Raw genomic sequence first — 20,455 nt, 5'->3', positions numbered from 1 at the left:
TCTCCAAGAAGAGCCTCCAAGATGATTTTCAATGTGTGACAAGAGACTCTAGACTCCTCTCCAAAAAGTGTATCATATTCCTTATATAGGTAGGTCAAATACACCCTATGATGAGCTGTGGTCGTGCAAGGCATATTCTCTAATGATTGGGTGAAGGACGGAATAAATGAGCTGGACTTTAACTTTTTCTCGCTGGAGGAAGTTCGATCGATCGAACCTTAACTTGGATCGATCGAAGATGGGTTCGATCGATCGAACTGCATCTTGGATCGATCGAAGTGGTCTGACTCCTCCGGATAAGGACAAGGCTGAGATATTTCGAAGATATTTATGGGGAAAAGGACAAAAGTGGTTGGTAGGCGTACAGCTGTGGATAAGATCAATCATTTGAATAGGACAAAATAGGGTTCGATTGATCGAAGGCGATGTTGGATCGATCGAACTTAGAATTTCAGCAAAGGCCAAGGTTGGATCTATCGAGAAGTACTGTGATCGATCATAGATGTTCGATCGATCGAAGTCTAAGTTGGATCGATCGAACTTTTCAGCTGCACAACTTAATTCCTTTTTGCTCATTTCTTTCTCCACTTTGCTCCCTCTTTTGGTTTATCTCAGGATTGCTTCAATTAAGCTTTTATTTGGCTGAGTTAGCTCAATTTTGGGATTAGTGTCTGAAAATATAAATAACACGTAATAAGTCTAAAATGGCAAAGTAAGATAGATAAAGGTACTAGAATGCTTAAGTTTAACGGGTTTAAATGCGCACTTTTCAGTGCTCATCAGATTCATATTTATTTTATTGAAAAATTTGTAGGAGCATTGGATTGGGGTTTTCTAAATCATGTTCTATTGTTCTATTTCTTTAATTATATATAAAAATTGATACATTTTAATTTTTTTCTAGTTGATACTCACACATTATATCAGGATTAATGCTTTGTTCAATATGAAGGAAAGAAGAAGTGTGGAAATAATTCATAAAGGAATGAACAAACTTCCTTCATTTGGTAGAGATGATACAAGAAAAATAAAAGGTTAAATGCTCTTAGACCCCTTGAGGTTTGGGTTTATTGCTCTAAGATAAAACCTGAACAAAAATTGCTCTGAGACCCTCTTCAAGTCTGTTTAATTTGTCCTAACACCCCCTTATAAAATAAAATACCTAAATTACCCTTCATCCCAACTTTATCCCTCTGTCCACACATGCCTGATACTTTATTTTGACATATAAACGTTAAATTCAACAATTGTGCCAAATGTCCACCCAAAAACTCACAAAAATCTTAAATTATAACTATGTGTGTATGATATATACTTTAATTGGGCAAGTGCAGAAAATACCCCCTAAAGTATACTTCGTGTAATACTTTTACTCCTTATTTAAAAAAGTGTGCAAAAAATACCCCTAATCTTTTACATCGTGCAAAAATATCCCATTTGACATAAATTAGTATTATAATACCCGTTTTGCCTTTTTACTCTTCCGAAAATGCCCAAGGGAGTATATATGCTATTAATCTCATAGTATAGGGGGGTTATGTGCACATTACCTTATATATATATATATATATATATATATATATATATATATATATATATATATATATATATATTGAAACTTTTTTCTCTAAATATTTTATTTTTAAACTTTGCGAATTTAAAAAACAAGTATTTGAATTTTTTGAGATTCCAGTTTATTTTTTTCCACTAATTTTTTTTTCTTCTTTATTTTATTATTTTCCAACCAACACTATTAAACCAAAAAAAAAAAAAAATCCTAATATCAATGTGCACTGGTTTTCGGAGTTTGGAAATTTTTTGTTTTCTTTAGTTTGCACTTTATTATTGTTTTTTATTTTTTTATTTTTATCTTTACTTTTCTTTTATACTTTTATTTTTATTTTATATTTTTATATTTACTTGTCCATTGCTGACGTCCTCCAATAGTGTCATTTTATAAAATTATTTATTTTTATATATTTTATAAAATTGTTCCATAAGGGTAATTTAGTCAACTTAGGGTTTAGATTTATCATAGAGACCTATTTGCACCCGATTAAAACTTTATGGATGTTTTTGTGCACGAGTGAGGCATCCTCTAATAGTATCTTTTTCAGTCACTTTACAAAATTATTTATTTTTATATATTTTATAAAATGATTCAAATCTAGTCAACTTAGGGTTTAAATTTGTTAGAATGACCTACTTGCACCAAATTAAAACTTTAAGGATGTTTTTTGTACGTAAAAAGTGTGACATGCACTATAAACATACTTTAAGAATATTTTCAACTTGACACCTACTTTAATTTGACATAGCTAAAATAAGATGCACAACTTTCTTATTATATTCTTTACTTTTCTTTCATCTATATTTTATACTTTTGTGTCATTGCAATCAAATTTCATTCATAAAAAACAGAAATCATATATCAATTAAAATTATAATATAATAGTAAAATATAGATCAAGATGTCGCTTTCAGTCCATACCAGATCTAAACCATGAAACAAAGGCAAGTATACATAAATTAAATATAAATACATGCACACACATATACGGACTAAGAGAGAGAGATAACTACCCGTGATTGGGCTAGAAGATTAGTTGACTTGCCAAAGTAGAAAGGAGTGTAGAAGCGGTGGAAATTGAATGAAATTAGGTTCTTGGTTCAATTTTCGTAAAACAAATAGAGGTGGGTAGAGAGAAGGTGGGGATGGAGGGTATTTTAGATAATTTATTTTATAAGTGGGTGTCAAGATAAATTAAACCAAACTTGAAGGAAGTGTCAGAGTAAATTTTGCTTAGGTTTAATATGAGAGCAATAAAACCAAAACTCAAGGAGTGTCGGAGTATTTAACCCAAAAAATAAATGACAATGGGAAGGACGAATCATCATTTATTCTCTGCAAATTTTCATTTATCGAAAAATGGGCAAAAGAGAAGGAAAGACAAATGGGCAATTATAGAATTTTCAAATTAAATATTATTTTAAATTGTACAAGTTTTAAATTACAAAATTATAGATATTTATTGGATATAATGGTAAAAAATAATTTAAAACTTTATTTTTCCTTCTCTCGTAACGAATATAATAAATTGTGAACTTATTCTGTTATCTTCCATACAACCGAACAAAAACAAAGAAAAAACACAATATCTTCCCTATGACGTCTCATCCATTCATTCTTTTTTCCATTCCATCCAAAATTTTTCTTTGAACATAAGTGACTTATCACTTGAGTCAACTTATTGAGGTTAATTTGTACTCATTTTATTTAGGGTCAAGTGCATAAAATACTCCTAAAGTATGATTACAGTGCATATTACACTACTCACATGCAAAAAACATTTCTAAAGTTTCAATTTTGTGCAAATAGGTTCCTATGACAAATTTAAAGTCCAAGTTGACTAAATTACCCTTACCGAACTATTTTATCAAATATATAAAAGTAAATAATTTTGTAAAATAGCTGGAAAGGACACGATTGAAGGACGGCCTTGACGTGTAAAAAAACATCCATAAAGTTTTAATTTGGTGCAAATAAGTCCATGACAAATTTAAACCTTAAGTTGACTAAATTACTCTTATTGAACTATTTTATAAAATATACAAAAATATATAATTTTGTAAAATGACCGAAAATGATACTATTGGAATATGATAATAATGAACAAGTAAAGATAAAAATAAAAATTTAAAAGAAACTAAAAATAAAAATAAAAAATTTTCTTTTCTTTTACTTATCAAAAATAAAAAATAAAAATAAAATATAAATTAAAGAAAATAAAATCTATTCAAAATTCCAAAAACAAGTGCGCAACTCGCGACACAGCCATAACATTCTTAGGCGACTGTGTCAGTGCTTTCAAAGCTGTGTCAAAACCGTTGAAGTCCTTCTCCACTTTTAGCTAGCAAGCAGAAAAGGGCCCAAAAAAAAAAAAAAAAAAAAAAAAAAAAAAAAAAAAAAAAAACCATTGAAGTCCTTCTCCACTTTTCACTAGTAAGAAGAAGAAGAAAATAATAATAATAATAAAAACCAATATATTGGTTACTTTTTCCGGAAAATGTTGCTGGTTTTAGAATTGTTAGAAACTAAGGTCAACTTCTCAACCCCATCCGTCAAAATTAAAATCGTGGGTTCATCATTATTTAATTTTTATTCAGATACAAACAAATTTTATTCAATTCTTCTCCTGAAACCCGTGTAAGCGGACAGATGTAAATGTCCTTTTCCCAAGATTTGGTCAAATTAGTTTTTGACAAAAATCTTAAACACTGAAAAACATTTCTTTGCCTTTTCTTATTTGAAAACTCGATGATATATGAGAAGTGTTTTTGAGTAATCAACTTCGTTTCGTCATTAACGATGAATAATTGTAGTATTTATTACCTTCTTTAAAAGTTTAAGCTAAAATGAAATTCTCCACTTCAAATAAAATGCAACTTAGAACAAATTAATATAAATATAATAATATTCATACTGACATATAAAAAAATTATATGAACATAAATAGTTTAAAAATGACCCACACAACCTAGTTGATATGGGTCAAAACTCGAGTAAAATTTGATCCTTTTATAATTTATTCAGATTCATATTCGGTCGTAAATAAAAATTCACATGTTTAGAAATAGAGAATTTAAATTTTTATCGTAAATTGGATTCTCCCAAATGCAATAATGTTTTAAATTCGGGTTTGAAATGAAGATCCAAAATGATTAAAATGGACTTCGATTAAATTCAGGTCAAATGCGCTCCAAGGACCACCTGCAAATTACTGTTGTGTGTGTGTGTGTGTGTGTGCGAGAGAGAGAGAGAGAGAGAGAGAGAGAGGAGGCTGGCTGTTTATAAAATACGAATTAAACAGGCAATAATAATACATTGAGGGAAGCTTCTACAGTCAATGTAATAAACCAAGCACAAGGACTCGAATTATGATGGAGACGAGAAATTAAATGCGAGGCCTTCTAAACAACCAGATTGAAAGAATACCAAAAGTCTTAAGCGGTTGAACAAAATCTGGAAAAGAGATCTGACGTCAATAACACCATTCATTTCTGTTTCTCTTCTTTCTTGGTTTCACGCCTTCTTCATAACCCAATCTCTCTCTCTCTCTCTCCAATTTTCATCTCTTCCCATCTGGGGTTGTCTTTACCCTTCTTCAATTCTCATTTGATATGCTTTTCTCGTTTGGGTTTTGCATTTTCTAGCTCTTTTACACACACCTCTGTCTCTGTTTTCAACCTTTTCCTCCTCTTACCACCTTGGGTTTCAGTTTTGTTTCAGTTCATTCTGTGTTCTCTTCAACAAAAATTTCACCTGGGTCTTTATTTTGATGTTTTCTACTAAAATTTATGTGGTTTCCATCTGGGTTTTCTTTTATTTGTGATAGAAATCTCTCTCCTCTCTCTCCTGCGTTTTCTTTGTTTGAAATTTCTTAATCTCTGATTTAATCTTATTTGTGTTAGAAATCTCTCTTTCTCCCTTTCCCTCTCTCCTGGATTTTCTTTTATTTGTGTTAGAATTCTCTCTCTCCCTCCGGGGTTTTCTTTTATTTGTGTTAGAAATCTCTCTCTCTCTCCATTATATGTTCAAACCAACAAATAATTGCTAATACTTCTTTTTGTCAACTCTGTTTCTGCCCTTTTCAATGAAGTGTTTCTATTACTTGAAGAACAGAGCCAGAAGTAGAGAACAAAGATCAGCACCGGAACTAAACAACCTGAGCAAATCCGATGTTTCGGCAGCTGATAGGGTGAGCAAGTCTTCATGTTCTGCATCTTCGCAGCGCGGCATTCCGGAATTGTATGAAGAGAAAGCTCAGAATTTGAGGGTCTTCTCATTCTCAGAGCTGAGGCAGGCAACAAATGATTTCAGTAGGCTGTTTAAGATTGGGGAAGGTGGATTTGGGACTGTTTATAAAGGTTCAATCAAGCCTGTTGATAAAAAAGGTGATCCAGTTATGGTTGCTGTTAAAAAGCTCAACAGAGATGGATTTCAGGTATGTATTTTGATTTTTGAGCGTGATATTATAAACTGATTTGGGGGTGATTTGATTATTGTGTTCTCAATCAAAATTATAGGTTTGCAATTTTTGGATGCTATGTGGAATCATGTTTGAATGACTTTGTTGTGTTTTCTATGTAATTCAGTAGAATGCTAAAGTTGCAATTATCTGATAAATTCGTGTAATGTTGATGCATAAACTTACGTGTTTCGATTTGTTACCTCTTTGAATAAGGTGAGGTTTAGGTCCATCAATGGCTTAAATATTTTTCTCTTTGACCTATCGCAATTTTAGTGCCAAAAAAAAAAAAAAAAACCTTTTTGTGTGCCATTTTTATTTGGTGATTGGCATGGTCAAATTTCATATTCTAGGACATGTTCTCTATGTTAAGAGAGTGATTTATTGGGGACAACTAGATTCTATGGCTTATTGGTAGGGATTGCAAAACGCCCCGCCCCACCGGGCTGAATCTTTTATTCCATTTTCGAAAGGCTATATACTACAGTTTAGTGTGGTTTTCTCATTCAGTTTACTTGTGGACAGATCATTCTGAACAGACCCTAGAAATTTAGCAGTTCTACATGTTCACGAGGGATTGTTTCCAAATAACTTAAGAATCTTGTGATTAAGTTCAGGAAGTACGCTGCTTCAAGTAGAATTTTGTTGCAACTGTATATCAAGATCGTTTAGATACCACCTAGAAATATATATGTATTTGGTTAGTGTGACCAAATTCACTTGTGTCTAATACTTTTATCTGATTCAACTTTATCCTTGGGGTGTCTTTCAGTCATAAAATTATGAAAAATCTTCTTGCTATTTATTTTTACTCTCATATCCTTCATGAATATTGGTCCCTTACCTTTTCATTTGATGCACTAAGCAGTCTGTTGTTTCTGAAAGCTAGTCACCTATACGATTCTCTGTTTTTGTTATGTAGGGTCATAAACAATGGGTAGCAGAAGTACAATTTCTTGGTGTTGTGGAGCACCCGAATCTTGTCAAACTTATCGGATACTGTGCTGCGGATGGAGAAAGAGGGATCCAGCGGCTGCTCGTATACGAATTTATGCCAAACAAGAGCTTGGAAGACCATCTTTTTAACAGGGCATACCCAAATCTTCCTTGGCAAACAAGGTTACAGATAGTGCTTGGAGCAGCTCAAGGACTGGCTTATTTGCATGAAGAACTAGAAGTCCAGGTTTCATTTTGATTTGAAATGAATAGTTTAGTAGTATTTGAATTATGTAAAAAATGTAATTATTGAACATAGAAGGCTAGAAGCTAATTGTTTATCGGCATTTATATCATCCACAACTGTAGTGCAGTCCTTAGGGTTTGCCATAATACCATTAAAAGAAAGTTCGCCATTCATAACTGTGATATTGGTTTTTATCTAAACCATGTTTTGTATTATTGTTGTTAACCTAATGTTAATGATTTTAATGGTTTAGGTGATATATCGTGATTTTAAATCATCAAATGTTCTCTTGGATGAGGATTTCAGACCAAAGCTTTCGGACTTTGGACTTGCCAGGGAGGGACCAACCGCTGGGCATACTCATGTGTCAACCGCAGTAAGTACAGTACTTATTTTCTTCGGGGGCTTCTGTAGGTTCTGCATTCTGCATTCAGCCTTAATTGTGACGAGTGGTGAACTAGGGATCTTTTGTAGAAACTAGAAAGGATTTAGAATTCGGGAATTAGTTCCGAATAAATTATGAAACCGTGTGAGAGTATAGCAATGCATACATGAGAAGACTTAAATTGCATGAGAAAAGGTGAACACATTTTTTGGTTCTAGGCTTATTATATGAATGTGAGATTTTAGAATGTCATTCTATACATGTACATATATTCCTATTAATTTGAAAATGATTGTGTGTTAGTGAATGACCACAGGAAATTGTTTTGAGTGACACAGGTTATGGGAACATATGGATATGCTGCTCCAGATTACATTCAAACAGGACATCTAACAACTAAGAGTGATGTATGGAGTTTTGGTGTGGTATTATATGAGGTCCTAACGGGCAGGCAGTCACTGGAAAGGAATCGACCGAAAACAGAGCAGAAACTTTTGGAATGGATAAAACAGTTCCCAATTGATGGTAAGAAATTTGTGATGATAATCGACCCGAGACTTGAAAAACAGTACCCTCTTCATGCAGCTAGAAGATTTGCCAAGTTAGCAGATAGCTGTTTAATGAAAAATGCAAAGGATCGGCCAAAGATGAGTGAGGTGGTCGAGAGCCTGAAGCAGATAATCCAAGTTACAGATGAAGAAAGCCTCTCTGAGAAAAGTTCCGAATGCAACGATGACACAATTGACTCAGACAAGAAGCCAGGTCAAATGGGAACCTCCGAATCTGTGAAAAGGCGGATGTCACATTTGGCTAAACTGAGCGAGCATGTCGGAGGAGTTAGTAGAAGACGATTTATGATCTTGCAGAGAGCAAAAGCGACTTAGATGATGTGGTTTTGCTGTGAAATTGGGGTTTTGTTTCTTTGGTAGATTAATGATTCTTTTGCAGGATCATCATGAAAGAGTACAGAAGGGGAGGTTAAAACTTTATTCAACTAAATTAAACTTGTCGAGGCTTAGGAAAATTGAACCTATTTTGGATGTTGTCAGGTTAGAGCAGTGTTCTGCCATTTGAAAATTTTTTTTTTTCGGGAAAAAAAAATGAAAAAGAAGAAGATAATGGCTTCTGTCAGGTACATGTAACGCAATGAGAGATCATATCATATGGCAGATATTTTTCAAAAAAAATTTTAAAAAAATTTCCCCCTTAAAAAAATAATAATAAAGAACTAGAAAGCATGCTGTTGTAGATTGCTATTTTCAATGAAAAGTGTAGAAATGTATGAAAAATTCTATGGAAAAAAATTGGTTTTGTTAATGGCTTTCTTGACATAAATTGTTGATGGTTTTTTGTTTGTTGGTGTTGGGCCTGTTGGCTCATGTTATAAAGCTCTTGCAGTCGCAATAATGGACTTTTAGGTCAATGTTGCCAATCTCAGCTATCCAAGATCTAGTACTATGGATTCAACATTTGAACTATTGAGTTGAGACTTTTGGATTATAATGCAAAAAGCCCAATTGATTTGTCCGACCATGAAATGCTGCAAAAATGTTGCCAAATTCTCTGCTTTATCTTCTTCACACAAGATTATTCATTATTTTATTTTATTTTATTTTTCTGGCGAGCCAAACAAAACAGCTCATTACTTCATCTCTCTTTGTATAACAAAAACATCTCTCTTCGTTATCACAGAGGTCGTGCATGCCTCAAAGGAAGTAAAGACATCTCTCTTCGTTATCACAGAGGTCTTGGAACAACAATTGAACTCAACCGACTTGAAAAAAAAAATGGAAGGTAATGAACATCAAAATTGTGCCTGCCAGATGACCGGTGCACCTATATATACAAAACTTCGATCCGAATTAAATTAATAAGATTTCCAGCAATTCTAATGCACAAGACCAATCCGGTCAGCACATTATGTTGTGCTAGTCTTCACCTTTGCAGTTCACAAGAGTATTTACACGAACTTTGAGACTCAGAAAGAACTTCTTCATGGTGCCTCCCCATCCAGAGTAAATTAAATTTGGAATTTCCCCATAACTAATGAAGACGCGAACAATACTAACATTCAGAACTTGATTCCTTGTAATTTATTATTATTATTATTTTCATTTCACTCTCACAATTAAAGAGCAAAAAGAAAAGAGAATAAAAAATGGTAACTAGAGGGCAGTTTAGTGGTTTCAACTTCCAACGCCTCTCTTTTACCAAGAGGACAAAAAGAAAAAAGGAAAAAAAAGGGCTTCTAACACATGACTAGATTTGGTGATTTGGTCCAAGCCTGAACTACTTGAAACACCACATTAAACAGGAACAAAGCTTACAGAATAAACTCTCCTAGAGGGGACTGACATTCAAAAAGGATGGGGTGGAATGCATGGTTTCTCGTTTCTGGTTGTGGTAAACTCTTCAGGTAGCCCACAGAGTAAAATATATTCAAAGGTGATTTATCATTTCCATATTCCAACAAAAAGAAAATGCAAAAACAGATACTGTTAGCAGTTCCTATTTTGAGACAAATTTTTTCTCAATGAGGCATGTTTACACGCAAAAAGAGAGATTTATTGAATCAAGGAGCATAGAAACTAGTAACACTAGCCTGTGAGAGCAGAATTTAGAGCGCTGTGCACGTCCACTCCAATTTGGGCTTCAGCTTTCTCCAACTCAGAGGAGGCCGAGCTTAGCTTCTGGGTGAACTCCGCCAGCCCCTTTTGGACGAGGCTTGGATCAATTTGATCGACTGGCACAGCCTCAATGGCAATTATATCTGCAAAAGAGTTCGTGTGGATGAAAGCGAACCCGCTGCTAACAAAATACTTGGTCACCTCATTCCCGTCATGCACTGACAGGACCCCAGGTTTCAGCTCCGCAATTGACGCCACATGCCCAGGAAGAACACCCATCTGCCCAGTTGAGGCCGGAATTATGACCATGTCAACCTGTAAGACAGATGATGACCATTCAGTCTTCCCATTGACTGATGTTACCTTTTAATAAGACTAGTTCACTGGATTTTGGATTCTAAAATAAGCAAAGCAACAATTTCTTCCATCACCAAAGTGCCTTTGGCCTAATGGTATAACATCCCAATCCTCAAAGAAAAGGGGAGGGTTTTGAGCCCGGGCATCAAAATAAGATTATACCATTTCACCTTCCATGACACATACAATGCGTAAATATTGTTTCCTTATGGTATTTGAGATGTGGGTTTGCTTGACTTTTACTGGGATATATTTCAGGATTTAACTCTAAAAATAACAGCAGGGCAAAATGAAGATAGCAGAATTATGAGAAAATTTGGTTACTCTCAAATCTCCATATAGGGCAAGTGTCAAGTGACTGGAAATGTTTTACACAATCTCAAATTCTTAGTAATGCAAACAAATAAACTCAGATCCTGAGAAAGACCATGACAAATGATAAGTTCCTAGACATGACATCGAAAGTACTAATAAATGAGTAAAAGTAGCAACCAGCATCCTAGCGAGAGATCTTGGCAACTAAAAACATGTTCATTGTTGTAATGACCCACTCCATCACATAATATGATATTATCCGCTTTGGGCCTCAGCCTGCACGGTTTTGCTCTTGGGCTTCACCCCAAAAGGCCTCATAACAATTAGATTGACACACCTACATATAAGCACTTCACATTTTCCCTTACCCAGGTGATGTGGGATTATGCACCCGTAACTCACCAGTATGGTAACCTTTCAGTGTCTCGCACCCGCCCAAGGCATACCCGCCCACGGGGTCATCACAATCCACCTCCCTTGGAGGCCCGACGTCCCCGTCGGCATACTTCATTTTGGGTCAGACTCTGATACCATTTGTAACGACCCACTCCACCACATGATATGATATTGCCCGCAGCCAGCACGGTTTTGCTCTTGGGTTTCACCCCAAAAGGCTTCATCCCAATTAGAGTGACATATCTACATATAAGCACTTCACCTTTTCCCTTACCCAGGCGATGTAGGATTGTGCGCCCGTAACTCGCCAGTGTGATAACCTGTCAGTGTCTCACACCCGCCCATGGCACACCCGCCCACAAGGTCATCACAATCCACTCCCCTTGGAGGCCCGACGTCCCCGTCGGCACACTTCCGGCTGGGTCAGGCTCTGATACCATTTATAACGACCCACTCCACCACATGATATGATATTGTCCGCTTTGGGCCTCAACCCGCAGAGTTTTACTCTTGAACTTCACCCCAAAAGGCCTCATACCAATTAGAGTGACACACCTACATATAAGCACTTCACCTTTTCCCTTGCGCAAGCGATGTGGGATTGTGCACCCGTAACTCGCCAGTGTGGTAACCTGTCAGTGTCTCGCACCCGCCTACGGCACACTCGCCCACAGGGTCATCACAAATGTGGCATTGCTGCTGACTAAGAAAACTATCGATAAGTATTGACTAATCAAGATGATAGTAACATGCATGAAAGCTCTTCAAGAAACAAGAATTTATAATTGGAATCTGCAGATTCTGTAGAGGGGTTAAAACATTCCATTCCGTCCTCAATTGATGCAACACAAATGTTTAAATCAAATCATCAACAATCAGAAAGTTGACAAACAATAGTTTGGTCATTAAGAAAATTAAATTTAAAAATACTCAAAAAGCAATGAAAAAGATGATGTATTTCTAACCAAAGGTTGTAGCCTAGGGGTAATTCCTCACCTTCCAAAGTAGAAGGTCAAGGGTTCAAGTCCCCAAAGGGTAAAGTGGATGTCGAGTTTCAAATAGGAAGGGAAAAAAAAAAAAAAAAAAATGATAAAGTATTTTTATGGCATCTAATGTGAAACCCCCATTGCATGGCGCATCTTGTTTGTGTACTCTTTAATTAGTGTAAAATATACTTAATAGTCAAATTTCGAAGTTTATATTTTACGCAATAGGAATAAAAAAGCACCACCAACTGATACACACACACACACACACTACTATATGTATTTTATATTCAACAAAAAACTAATATACGTATTTTTTATTTGATGACATTGATCTTGGGAGAATTGAAGATTGTTAATGTATAAATTATGATACTACCTTATCAAACAACTCCTAAGGAATTCTAGATGGGATTACTAGATTCTCCTTCTTCACATATGTTACTATTTTTATGCGTTACTGAATATACACAACTTCATTTGATTGCTGAGATAATCTTATGTGATGACCCTAAAAATTTATAGAGAAAACTAAGTTTGAAGAAAACTCAACATCCAAAAGCAGATAAAAATACATGAAAAATTGGTAATCCCGTAACCAGTTACGGGTAGAATGAATTCAGAGTTGGAATTGTAGATTTCCAATCTGAAAACAAGAACATAGAACAGTTTTATAAGTATGAAACTTCATTTAGTAAAGAAAACTACAAAAAAGATTTCAGAAAACTGAAACTGAGAAAATTCGTTTGGTTGTGTTTCTGAAAAGAAATATTTCTATAATGTTGTTTTCAAACTTGGTTTTTTATTTGCTACACTTAATTGTATTTAAGCTAGCCATTACCAATACAGTTCTCATGAAGTGGTCACCAATATACGAGTCATATTTATTGTTACAAAATTGAAATTGTGCAACTATAGTAACATTAAATTTAAATTGAACAAAGATACAGTTTTGTCTCCCAGCGCCACATGCAATTCTAGTGGAACAAACATAAAATAAGTTAAGTTTTACATTGTCAAAATAAGACAGAAGAGATATATAAACTATTCACACAATAACTGCATTATAAAGCATTGACCATGTATGTTGTCCACATTGATCCCATAGATCGACCTATACAAGAAATCATTTGCATCGCACATTCATCAGATAATTTACCTGCATCTGTTTCTTATTAGTGCTAGCCTTCCAACACCAACAATATTAAGATTCTTTACTTCATACTCCACAAAAGACAATCTCCTTGTGCATATTAACGGATGAAACTGTGAATAGTGCAACAAGCATATACTATGAGTCGTTGTTGAGTCAATTTATAAGAAGGCACGAGTTTTAGAATGGGATAAAACTCTAAAGCAACATTACATTAGAAGGGATCACAAGTCATCTTAGCTTTGTTATTCTCTAATAAGCCCTCTTTTGTAACACAAACTTTGAAGAAATGTTTTTTCAAACTCACCTGCAAGACTATTTTTTTGGCATGTATTCTAATCTTTTTAAACTCAGGAAACTGAATCGTAAATGAGTCAAGCGACCCACTGGTGGAGGGTGAACAAGTAATTAGCAGATTTACCGACTCCACCTCCTAAAGAGACCCAATGTTTCTTTTGCTATTACCTAATAACCAGAGGGGTGCAATTAAACACCATGTAAAAATAAATAAGAGTAAATCAGAAAGGTATTGCAACTCAATATTTCTCTCCACAGTTATCAAATATTGGAATTTGGTTCATTAAAGTTCCAAACAATTCTTGCTTCCAGTAAGTCCAAAGTTCAGATACTGTCACACTGACAAGACAAGTTTCTGTGATTGCACTGATGGTAAAGAAACAATTACAGAAAATCATAAGCCTCTTTCACAGTATTATATAATATATTTAGAACTTCGAAATGCTAGAACAGAGCTGAAACGAACTAAAGTTCGCAGAATGCTTAATACCAAATCCCATTTTCCTGCACTTGAAGATTGTAATTGAAAAAATAAAATAAAATTCCGAAGATCATCAGCAACAAGTAATTTAAACAAAACCCAAAATGGGCAAAGTGCAAATGAACCAATCAAGATAATAACATGGAAACTAAAAAATTACAACAAAACCCAGATAAAACGAGATTTAATATATATGTGTGATATCAGAATAACAAATTTTCCCTGATAAGAGATATAAACAAAACCTAGATGAAATGAGATCCAAATGAAATCATAAACAGTGATACCACTTAATCGAAACCATACCCATCTCAAATAAGATCAATATCAAACGAGAAATTGATTTTATGTGACTGACCTCTTTGGAGGAGAGCTCAGAATTGTAGGGAAGAACAAAATTGACAGTGAGCTTGGAAGGGATCGAAGACGGAGCCGGAGGGCGAGGCGTCATGAAGGTGAGGGGGCTCCTGGGTGGTTCCATGTTGGGGATCACTTTCTTCCACGCCACCGAGAACGTCTCATCGGCCGCCATAGAAGCCGGGACGTCAGTGGAGAAAGGCCGAGCCCCGGTGGGGGCGGCGATGGTGGACCGAGAGAGGAGGCGAGTGGCGGCTTGGCGGAACATGGTTGGGGTGGGGGATCGCTCGGCTCGCAAGGTCGGAGAGGGGTTGCAAGGTTTGTGAGCTGCGGTGTTCTCTCTCTCTTCTTCTTTCTGTCTCTAGAGTACCTGGAAATGTTGTGTGGGTTGGGTTTTTGATCGCAGCTTCACTTTGCTAGTTGCCACTTGCCACGTGCAACATGGCATGATGATATGTCAATGTGCAACGTGGCAATTAGTGACATGGCACAAGCCTCAAATCAAACACCTCAACCTCTCCGTGTACTTAGGGATGACAACGGGGCGGGTTTGGAGCGGGTTTCTCTAAATCCCCCCGCCCCTTTTAATTTTTGTCAAGTCCATGCCCGCCCCGAGACCCGCGACGGGTTGGATTTTCATATCCAACCCCGCCCCGTTAGGAAATACTGTACCCCCGTGCCCGCCCCACTAACAAATTTTTTTCTCCCACTTTTTGGAACTTAAACTCCTGCTATTTAAATGTGCAAAGCCTAGGAATGACACAACATAAATAAAATTATGTATCCTAATAAAAAAATAAATAAATAACATGCACATAATATAATTCAGAGAACATAATAAACAAAAATAAAAGTTTAATACAACCAAATCACAAGAAGTTCTAAGCTCCAACTTTCACCATAACCAAAACAAAAGCAAATTTAATACCAAGTTTACATCCCAAATTAGGATTATAAGAGATGGGTAATTGGGTAAGCCGCTAAAATAACTTATTAATATATATATATATTAAATATAGTTATATGCGGGGCGGGGCGGGGCCCCTAGGATATGTATATTGAACCCTTACCCGCCCCGTGACCCTCGACGGGTACAAAATTTATATCCATGTCTGCCCCAACGGTATAACAAGTGTTCCCATATCCGTTATTAACGGGGAGGGACGGGGCGGGGCCCCGGCGGGGCGATAAAAATTGACATCCCTACGTGTACTAATCAAACCATGAAAGCCTCAACCAAGCAAACCCATACCACTCCCACTCCCCACAACCCCATTGCCGACCTCACCTGGTTCGCACTCGTCGCCGCCGCTGTCAAGCTCCTCCTCATCCCCGCCTACCGCAGCACAGACTTCAAGGTCCACCGCCTCTGGCTCGCCCTCACCCACACCCTCCCTCTCTCTCAATGGTACTCCAACGAAACCAGCCCTTGGACCCTCGATTACCCTCCTTTCTTCGCCTATTTCGAACGTTTTCTCTCTGTATTCGCTCGCTTGATCGACCCCATCATCGTCGACCTCCATAAGGGCCTCAATTAATCCTCCCCTTCCGTCATTATCTTCCAGAGAATCTCCGTAATTGTGTCCGATACTGTTCTGATTTATGAGGTTTATCGGCTGACCTGGAATTTGGAGTCCAGAAAGCGAATTTTGATCTGGGTTTTGATTGTTTGGTCGCCTGGACTCTTCATTGTTGACCATTTGCATTTTCAGTATAATGGGTTTCTATTGGGGATTTTGTTGCTTTCGCTGTCGTGGTTGGAGGAAGGAAAGGACTTGATGGGTGGGTTTGTTTTTGCGGTCTTGTTGTGTTTTAAGCACTTGTTTGCGGTGGCTGCGCCGGTTTACTTTGTTTATTTGTTGCGGCACTACTGTCGCGGAGGGGCGGCGAGGGGGTTCGGAAGGTTGGTGATGATGGGTGTAGGTGCAAAATTCCGCTCAACCAATAATGGTTGAGAAAAATCAAACAACTCACTCAAAAACAATAAGAATAAATAAGAATGGTGTATAGAAAAGCGTAGAATTGCTTGATCCCTTTATTGGAGGTTTAAGCCTCTATTTATATACAAAAGATTGTAAAATTATGGTAGGACTCGCGTTGCTTGTCTTCCAATTCTTTCTATATAAACATTCTTTACTAATAGAGTTATTTCCATCGTCTAATTTTCCATACATAGAACTTGCCTTGTACAGAACTTCCTATCTCAGAATTTTTCTTCTATGGTAAATCCTTCAACTGGTAGGACTTGTGCATTCTTGAATAACTGGGCTGAACATACTTTGATCCGGCTGGGCTTGAATAACGGACCGAATGTTAAATATTAACAAGTTGGGCTGATGACCTCTTGATTCGGCCTTAATGGAGGTTGGAAGACAAATAACAATGGTCTTGGGCTAAAAATACACTCAATTTGGGCTTGAGCATGACGGGCCTCATATGTCCTTGGTATGTAGATATGTGTAGTGATGGCGTGTACGCTTCTTATTAGAGGGGAGTTTTTTTCCCTCCACACTTTGCCCCAAATTTCATTTTTAATTGAGTGACAGCTCCCATTAAAGAGGGAATTGAAATCGGTTTTTTACTTTGCTTCAGAGACGGTTCGAGGACTTTCATTATAACTCCGTCGTACAAGATTCTACAAGAGTTACATTCGCCTTAGCTGCACTCCTGCGTTCTTCATTCCATCGCCTTGTCAGGTTAGTTTTTTTTTTCGCATCTTTCTCTTCAATCTTTCATTATGAGTACTCCATCTACTCCCGAACGTATAGACATTGGGGATTCTAAATCCACACCTTCATCTTCCCCCGTTTGCATTAGGGTTCCCCCTCCTAGGATTTTTACAGATCGTCTTTCGTTGAATCAATTAGGTACTTCCCCCCTTCCAGCCGAGACATCCACCTCATGCTCTGATAATGTTCTTACTCATGAAGAGAGGAAAGCAATCATCTCTATTCGCCGCATCAAGTTCTCTGTTGCTTCGGTAATGGAATAATTTGATATTCCTGAGGGAGTAGAAATTATTGAATATCCCGAATGTGCCGATTTTACTTCCGGCGAGGGAATTGAAGAGAGTGAGTTGCTTCTTTCGGTCGGGCATCTTTGCGCCCTCCGGTTCCCTCTTCACCCCTTCTATCATTTAGTTTTCAACAAGTTAGGTCTTGCCCCCCTTCAGGTAAATCCTAATTTCTTTCGCATCCTTTCGGCACTGTTGGTGCGCCAGAAATTAGAGGCTCTGGATTTGACCTTTGCCGACCATCTGCTTACTTATAATATATCTAAGCATGGGACCGAGCCTGGTCGCTTCTTTTTTACCTCTACCCTTCATCAGAGGATATGCACGAACCTTCCTTTATCTGAGAAAAAGTGGAAAGAAAGGATGGTTATAGTTAAAGGAAAATGGTTCGTGCCCCAATCAATTACGTTCCCCATCCCGCGCAAGTTCAGGAAGTTAGGTATAGAATACTTAACCTCCCTTCATACCAAGTGTTCTGGCTGTTTTCCTTGCCAAGTCTTAATGTTTCGCCATACTTATGAGTTTCTTGGTGTTTTTTCAGTTACATTCCTATCCTCCGCAGCTAGGAACAGACTTTCTTTTGTTGAGGAACGAGTCTGGAGTGACCCCTCGCCTATCGAGGACCTGCTAACTTCTTCAAACCTCAAGGATATTGCCTCCAGTGCTGTTGCTGCAGACCTCATGGATCTGTCTCTACCATCCTTTGATAGTTTCCCCATGACTGAGGAGGAGATACGGAGGGCTGAGGCTTTAAAAAAGAAAGCCGAAGATGCCCAACCCTTGGTCGTTATTAGGTCTACTGAGGGTGAGGTGAAGGCTGAGGAACCACCAATGAAGAAATCTCGCCTCAACCCCCCATCCTCTGGCAAGGGCAAGGTCCCTTCTAAAAGCAGAGGGAAAAAGGCTGGAGAGGCCGAACCTGAAGATGAAGTCAGGGCATATGTTCTGGCTGAAACTGGGGCTCCTTGGACTCCTTCCTTCACCAGGGCTGACAAGTCAGTCCTGCATTCAGGGGATTCTGTGATCACAGACCCTTCAGCTGCACTGGCTGTAGCCCGAGGGATGTGGCTCCCAAAGGACAAGGAAGCCATCAGCCAAATGGGGTTGGAACAATTACTCCCCTCTGCCCCGGTCCGGGCCATAGAGGTTCGTATTGCTCCTTCAGAATTATGTTACTCTTACTTACTTATGTTTCCATTTATGCTCATATTTGTTCCTCTGTTATACAGATTCTATACCACACCATGGCCCTCTGCCCCACGCTGAAGCCCAATCCCTCTCCATCAAGAAGCTGGAGAAGGATCTTGACAATGCAGAGAAGAGAGCCACCACTGCCTCTACCAATCTGAAGATAGCTTCTGAAGCCAAGGATGTGTATAAGAGGCAGTTGGCTGCCTCTGAGGCTAAGGTGGATTCTCTTCAGGCCGAAATTCAACGCCTGACCGAGGCTCTTACTACTTGCTTCAAGGCGGGGAAGCAAATGCAGGGGCGCTACTCCTGTCTGGCACACCTGGCTAGTGCTAAAGCGTTCCGGTCTGGCTATAATCAGGGCTCAGGTGTGATACCCCCTAATTTTGGAACACAGGTTGATCAAGTCCGCGCACAAAATCAGGGAAATATCAAAACAATTAAAGTATTTCAAATAAGCACAGAGTACAAAAAATGAATAATAAGGAATAAATAATTCGCTGAAGAAAAATCTATTAAATAAAAATTGCATTAATAATTCTCCAAAAGTTACAACTCGGAAATCCCGTAAATCAAGGACCCCTGATAACATAAACTAATAATTCAACGATCTCTAAATAAAATCCAGTATCTAACAATTAGAAAATATCCTACATTGAAATAAGAAGAAAGAATGGATAAGTCCTTCAGCTGCGGATCCTCAACCTTGAGACTTGAACTTCTAATAACCTGAAAAATAAATCGCGGGTTAAACCTTACGAGCAAGTTCTCTCTACCAGACCTCTGAAAACCAATAAATAGATCATCTCTGATCAAAACCAAACCTAATAAAGTCTTTATCTTTAATGTACATAATTATATACAATATAATTATCACAACTATTACCAAGTTCATTAATTCCAAAACCATTATCAATGATTAACTAATAATCATACCTAGTCCAATCTACAATTTCTTTTAAAGAAACTCCTCTACCCTTGACCCCATCCTAGACCGCAATTTAATAATTTAAACCATAAAATATAATTAAAAGAACATTATATTAAATTCCAAAACCAATAATGATCTTAAGTATTTAACTCACACAGTCAATATCTAAACTTTAACAAATCATCCATGTCACTACCAGTATTATTTTATTAATATGTATAAAATAATATACCAACCTGTAGGTACTAGACTATTCTACTTTAAGAATATCTAATCCTAATCCAACTTACACAAACAGTAACCATAGATGATACATTTTAATCACCTAACACACAACAATATAATTACACTCTGACAAATCAACCATGCCATTATAAATATATTTGTTTACATATTGGCAATTCATCCATGCCTCCATGTATGTATATTTATTTATACATTGGCAATTTAACCATGCCTCTACAAGTATATATATTTATACTAATAAACTAGCAACTCATCCATGCTTCCTATGTATGTATTTTATTCATACAAATACTCCGGCAATATATTTACGCCTATGGCAACTCATCCATGCCTACAATTCAACCATGTACCAACTTTAGACTCAACGATAGCTAATTCATACATAGGTATCTCATGTAGAAGCATATGACTAATTTAATAATCTGCCTATCCAGATATATCAAATAAGAATAATAATCTTAAATGATATATATACATACACGTAAATAAATATGTATAATACCATCTATAA

The 20,455-nt window shown here is 36.9% G+C and overlaps 2 protein-coding genes across 2 annotated transcripts; one reads left to right on the top strand and one right to left on the bottom strand.

The window, feature by feature from the left end:
* Window positions 1-4,981: 4,981 nt before the first annotated feature.
* Window positions 4,982-9,028, top strand: LOC132276405 (probable serine/threonine-protein kinase PBL19). The gene is made up of 4 exons (XM_059777813.1): window positions 4,982-6,005; window positions 6,952-7,212; window positions 7,466-7,588; window positions 7,936-9,028. The coding sequence occupies exons 1-4, from the start codon at window positions 5,655-5,657 to the stop codon at window positions 8,479-8,481; spliced, it is 1,281 nt and encodes a 426-aa protein (XP_059633796.1). The 5' UTR covers window positions 4,982-5,654; the 3' UTR covers window positions 8,482-9,028.
* Window positions 9,029-10,033: 1,005 nt separating this feature from the next.
* Window positions 10,034-14,959, bottom strand: LOC132276403 (ATP synthase subunit delta', mitochondrial-like). Its single transcript, XM_059777811.1, has 2 exons — window positions 14,568-14,959; window positions 10,034-10,539 (listed from the first exon to the last, which is right to left on the bottom strand). The coding sequence occupies exons 1-2, from the start codon at window positions 14,832-14,834 to the stop codon at window positions 10,195-10,197; spliced, it is 612 nt and encodes a 203-aa protein (XP_059633794.1). The 5' UTR covers window positions 14,835-14,959; the 3' UTR covers window positions 10,034-10,194.
* Between the last annotated feature and the right edge of the window lie 5,496 nt (window positions 14,960-20,455).

The sequence above is a fragment of the Cornus florida genome, unplaced genomic scaffold (genome assembly GCF_030987335.1).
Source record: "Cornus florida cultivar Cherokee Brave unplaced genomic scaffold, ASM3098733v1 CherokeeBrave_3.0.0_Hap2_Chr10, whole genome shotgun sequence".
Classification (NCBI taxonomy): domain Eukaryota; kingdom Viridiplantae; phylum Streptophyta; class Magnoliopsida; order Cornales; family Cornaceae; genus Cornus; species Cornus florida.
The sequence above is the reverse complement of the archived record's forward strand: the minus strand, read 5'-3'. Positions and strand labels throughout refer to the sequence as shown.